General features: G+C 37.5%; 1 protein-coding gene across 2 annotated transcripts in view; it reads left to right on the forward strand.

Annotated features, from left to right (window-relative positions):
- CSMD3 (CUB and Sushi multiple domains 3) overlaps positions 1-6,161 on the forward strand; it is an 803,119-nt gene that overhangs the window by 791,050 nt on the left and 5,908 nt on the right. For both annotated transcript variants that reach the window (XM_009321682.1, XM_009321683.1), the window contains 2 exons: positions 3,922-4,034; positions 4,484-4,505. In XM_009321682.1, coding sequence (XP_009319957.1) covers positions 3,922-4,034; positions 4,484-4,505 — 135 coding nt within the window. The remainder of the gene's footprint in view (positions 1-3,921; positions 4,035-4,483; positions 4,506-6,161) is intronic.

Below are 6,161 nucleotides of genomic sequence, written 5' to 3' on the forward strand. Positions count from 1 at the left end.
TCCCTATTTTGCAGATAGAAAACTGAGATCCTGTATATTGAAAGAGTATCTTAGGGCCAGGGAAGTATGGATGGATCAAAAAAGACATTTAGATGCCAGGAAGCTGATTTCTCCTATACTCAACTTGTAGGTTTCTGAAATGAAAAGTAGCTCTCTCCCTGTGCAGCACTTACTGTTTTGCATTTGCTGCATCTTTTTTTACTTCTTTTTACTTTGACACTTGTGCTTACTGTAATTATAGTATATATGTCTGTCACAAGTTAGAAATGGGCATGTTCTTTTGATAAGGTTAGCATATGTGAAAATAGCAATGCTACTATAGGGATTAAGAGAAGAAAAAGGTACAACTTTTACTTGTTTATTTGGCTCAGATTAAACACTCTCTTGTAGACTGGGTAACCAGTTGTCAGCTCTGAAGAAGCACATCGACCTTTCACTAAGAAACACTTGCGAATCCACCATTGTAAACTAGCAGAGAACAGTGGTGCCTTGGTCTGTGGAATAATTTTTCTCTATGCTCTTTTTCGAGTGTACATGCATAATGTTCATGCCCATGTACACACACCACAGCCCTCAGCCTCATGCATTTCCTAATGTACATTAACAAGATACATCCATGGCAGATGTGATTGATTTTTTTCCCCCCAAGTTCCACATGATTTCTAGATGTACACTGTCCATCCAAGCTCTTGAAGTGACCAAACACTGTGTGATAATGTTAACGCAGTCCTGAAGACAAGAGAATAAACCCTATCTTTTCAAGGCACTTTCATTTGAGCTCAGTGCAGTGTTAACATGAAAGTAAGTCTGCTTGTTAGCTCAGAGATGATTTCTATATAATGATAGCTCTTATAGGGCAATCACCTATCCTTAATGTGGAGAAGGCTTTTATTCTGTGAATTTAGGCATGTAAATGAGAAACATGAATTAGGAATCTCATTGCCCTGTCTCTTACTGCAGCTTCTGAAGAGAGCTAGGAAGTTTGCATCTTAACCTGAACTGAACTTTTGAGATGTCCGTCTCACCATAGTCTGTAGTTAGAGCCTAGAGTGAATAAACTAATGGAGACGACAAAGTTAAATGTCTTTTCTTAGTTGGGATATATCTGGGCATGTGATCTGTTTCCAACTTATAAGTTTTTGTTTTTCTCAGATTAGCAGCCAGCAAGACAGATGTGACCATGCTTTTTCTTCTCTGGAATTAATTTTAACACAATAACATCACCCACCATTTCCTTCTGACCATGTATACAAAACTCTATTGGTCTGAAAACTCTGCTGTCTCCCAGATCATCTTTTTGCAGCACTGCAGTCCAATATTAAGCTATTTGGTTGTGCCAGCATTTCTTACTTCTCTATCTTGAGATGCAAAGAGCACTAAACATCTGGGTATTTCCTTCCTTCCACTACTGTGTTAGCTAGTGGTTTTGTGCAGCCTTAGTTATATTTTTTCCACTGGAGAGTGTAGTGGGTTGATCTTGACTGGATGCCAGGTGCCCACCAAGCTGCTCTATCACTCCCCTTCCTCGACTGGACAGGGGAAGAAAAATATGACGAAAGGCTTGTGGGTCGAGATAAGGACAGGGAGGGATCACTCACCAATTACCATCACAGGCAAAACAGGCTCAGCTTGGGGAAATGAATTTAATTTATTGCCAATCAAATCAGAGTAGGGTAATGAGAAATAATACCAAATCTTAAAATGACTTCCCCCCATGTCTCCCCTCTTCCCGGACTCAACTTCACTCCCAATTTCTCTACCTCCTCCCTTCCTAGCAGCACAGGGGGACAGGGAATGGGAGTTGCGGTCGGTTCATCACATGTTGTCTCTGCCACTCCTTCCTCCTCACTCTCTTCCCCTGCTCCAGCATGGGATCCCACCCACAGGAGACAGTCCTTCATGAACTTCTATAATATAAGTCCTTCCCACAGGCTGCTGTTCTTCATGAATTGCTCCAGTGTGGGTCCTTTCCACAGGTGCAGTCCTTCAGGAACAGACTGCTCCAGCGTGGGTCCCCCACAGGGTCACAAGTCCTGCCAGGAAACCTGCTCCAGCCACAGGTCCTGCCAGGAGCCTGCTCCAGTGCAGGCTTCCCACAGGGTCACAGCCTCTTTTGGGCATCCACCTGCTCCAGTGTGGGGTCCTCTACGGGCTGCAAGTGGATATCTGCTCCACCATTTACCTCCATGGGCTGCAGAGGGACAACCTGCCTCACCAAGGTCTTCACCATGGGCTGCAGGGGAATCTCTGCTCCAGCATGTGGAGCACCTCCTCCCCCTCCTTCTTCACTGACCTTGGTGTCTGCAGAGTTGTTTTTTTCACATTTTCTCACTCCTCTCTTCTGGCTGCTGTTGCACTGCATTTTTTTTCCCCTTCTTGAATATGTTATCACAAAGGCACTACCACCATCACTGATTGGCATGGCCTTGGTCAGTGACAGGTCCATCTTGGAGCTGGCTGACATTGACTCTGTTGGACATGGGGGAAGCTTTTAGCATTTTGTCACAGAAGCCACCTCTGCAGCCCCGCTGCTACCAAAACCTTGCCACACAAACCCAATACAGAGCCAGTACCTTCTCCTACGTCTCAGTGCTGTCTTCAGTTCTTGTTCACATCACAGAATTTGGATGAACATAAAAATGGGAAATGACCAAAATTAAGGGTACTGCTATGTTACTGGAGTTTTCAGTTAATAAAAAGAGATCTAGTTTAGTTCATGTGCAGCTAATACATACTAACTAAATCTAATCTGAAGTCATCCACATTTGTTAGTTAGTATAAATAAAAAAAAAAGGAGGGGTGAAAGACTGTTTAATTCTATTTCATTTACAGTATGAAGTCTCTTCTGTAATGTATTGAGTTAGTAAATCAGTGAATTTTAATTTCCATTTCGTGGAATTTTCTGGAGGTGGATATATAATTGTTTGGGGTTTATTTTCTTTTTCTTGGTTTTGGTTTTAGTTTTGTTTCTGTTAAAGTTTTAGCCATCATTAGCTTTTGTTCATTTAAAGTGCAATATAACTTGGTGTGATTCTACAAACAGAAGACTTCATATGAAATGAACAGTAATTTCAGTGCCCTGCCAGAAAGGAAATGATCATACTAGAGAGGTCTTATATTTAAAATCTGAAGTTTTAAACCATTAATTGATAACAATGGTTAAAAATGTGTGTGGGGAAAAATCTTGACTGTATTTTCACTATTCACCATTGTCTTTGTAAGGGAAGATTAAATCACTAAGCATATCGTACTATTTTATTTTCATTCTCCAGATTAACAAATAAGGTTATTTGGGTTCTAAATATTTCTTCTGCAGGAATGAAAATGAGTCAATTAATTATGCCTACAAAGTAAATAAGGTTATATACATGTCTTGTCATTGTCTGGAAGAACCTGTGTCATAATATTGACTGATGAAGAACAATTCCATTTTTTGAGATATTTTCAAATTTAGAAATTTTTAATTTAACACTAGCTTTTGGAAAAACATTTAGATGTGGATATTGCTATTATCATCTTCTTCACCTAATGACTAAATTACAAATATTGAAAGTGGGGATGTGAGGTTCAAATATACACCCTGCTTGATTCAGAACAGTATTTTCCATCTCAAATCAGATTACTGTCAATGTTTATTCTGTCTAAGGCTTGTTATCAAAACTGTTAAGTAACATTTGTGTGTATAGGCTTTCCCTTCCATCCTCTCTACAGGCTAAGCTAAAAGCAGTTTCGATTGAAATCCTATGATAATTGAAATAATTTCACGAAAGAATGCGTCTCGTTAAAATAAAATGTTGGTAACAATGCTACCTATTCTTCCTGCTTTCCCTTTTTAAGGCAAGAGATTAAATGCTTATTCTTAAAGATGAAATTATTTCTCTACTCAACACAAATATAAATTTTTAAAACTATATTCTACAGGAGTGTATAAAAGCCAGGAAGCTCGGTTAATGCTCCACATATATCTCATTAAAGCACCCTCCCATACATCTGTGAGCAAGTTGAAAGAGGAAAAATGGGCTATGGATGGTTTTGTGAGTATATTTCTGCTACGAAAGAGAGAGAAAGATTTTTTTGTTTGAAATCATGCTGGTGTTCTACACCCAAAAAATCCTGAGACATATCAAATGGAATCTTGTTATCAATGCTGATTCGTTAAATGAAATGAAAATTTTATTATAAGATATAGGAGACCAGTCTGGGAGAAAATATGGGACTAGTCATACTGTGCAGGCACAATTATAATGCATGTTAACACAGAAGCCTTTCTCTTACTTGTCTTTGATTTTTATTCCAATATATTGAGAAATTTATGATAATAGAATATCAATTTATAATAACATTATAATATATAATATTAATATAATAGCAATTTTTATCATTAGGCTAGCTGTCATGTTTTACTTTTTGGTATTATTTTTAGAAATACCATGAAAAAGCTGAACTGTTATGTGTATGGGGAAAACAAAATAGATTGTTCCAGTTAAGCATTAAGCCCCTTGGAGGTTCCGGGGCTGAGCTTATTCTTTAAAAGGGAGAAGAAGAGAGCACGCAACTGAGAGGAGGAGAGGTGAAGGAGAGGGGGAAGAAGAAGAAGCAACAGCCCAGGTGGCTGGGATGTGTTCAAACCATGAAACGGAAATCCCTTCAGACAACATACAGGAAAAACAAATATTGCCCAAGATAGTGCTAAGGGTGGAAAAAGCTGAGCACGTTGGGGGCTTGAAACAATTTATTTGCCAGAGAAGAAAGTAGATTTTTCAGAAAAGAAAGGGCCTAAAATAATTTAGATGATGATGAACACTCATACATCCCTATTACACCATCTTATTTTTCAAGGGATCTGTTTGTTTTCTTATGTTTCACCTACTGGTAAAGCACTACAGGGACACTGATATGGGTGCACATGCCAAAAGAAGAGAAGAGGTGTACATTGAAGTGTATGCATGAATTTATATTTGTATAACTCGTGGCACTGCTTCAGTAATAATTTAAAAAAAGGTACAAAACCAAAACCAAAGCAAAAAAAAACTAAACCACTTAAACAATAAATATACTGGTAAAAGGGCTTAACTTCTTTGGTTTGTACAAGCTTCAGGCTTCATGAGCATGCTCCTGAGGTGAAAAAAATATGGTAAAAGTAAGAAATTTACTTTCAGACTTCTAAATGTACAAAAGTACACAGTACAGTCCCTACTTTCCGTATGCTATTTACATACTGTTCTTATTTGACCTTTTTTTTTTTTTTTTAATCTTGGAATAGCTCACACAAGCTGCTTTACCCTAAAGTAAGAAATTCACTTGAGAAATGCACCCTTTCTTAGGTGAAAACATAAATTCAGGTCATTCCTGAAGACATACTGTTGCCTTCAGAAAGGGAAGCTTAGGGGAAAATCTTGAAGGAACCTGCCTTGGGACCGCTGAATTTAAACCTAATAACTATCCTGGGAAGCAAATACCTGTAAATTTGAATAAAATGTGTTTAGAACGTACTTACCCTAATAAGGGAGATATTCATAGGATCACAACCCTTTCCTCCCCCTCACAAGTCTTTTAGATTATACTAGCATATTTTGCTCTTGTACCAAAGCCTCATTCAATATTCTTCTTGTCTACAGATGTTTAATTAAGTAATTATTGGGATGAGCACTGAGTAAGAACAAAGGAACTAACTGTCAATTGAATGCGAGGTCTTTTTTGTTTGGTTTTAAAGTAATTATTAAAATTTCACATTTTATTAGTTGTAATACTTATATTACTTATAATACTTATAATACTTATATTACTTGCATCCTTAGGATTATCTACAATATAACTTTTGCCATCTACATCCTAAACAAATCAGATAATTATGAAGTATGTAAAATACTTAGAAATACTGACATGTTAAATTGCCAGAAACATTAAGTTTTGTTGGTTTTAAAAAATAATACAGTTAAAGGTAGTATAAGGTAGTACATGTGGCCATAAGCCACCATGTCTAAGTTGTGCCTTTAACAGTTCTGTCTTTTATTTTGAACTTTATAGATTTCCTAGAGAAAAGAAGGTGTTTTTAATGGGGAATAACAGCTACCAGTCAAGCATATTAGGTTATCTCTCTTCCAAATAGATACTTGTAGCAAACTTTTCCCTATTTAATTCAGAGCACTTCTTGTTTACAG

The sequence above is a fragment of the Pygoscelis adeliae genome, unplaced genomic scaffold (genome assembly GCF_000699105.1).
Source record: "Pygoscelis adeliae isolate BGI_AS28 unplaced genomic scaffold, ASM69910v1 Scaffold111, whole genome shotgun sequence".
Lineage (NCBI taxonomy): Eukaryota > Metazoa > Chordata > Aves > Sphenisciformes > Spheniscidae > Pygoscelis > Pygoscelis adeliae.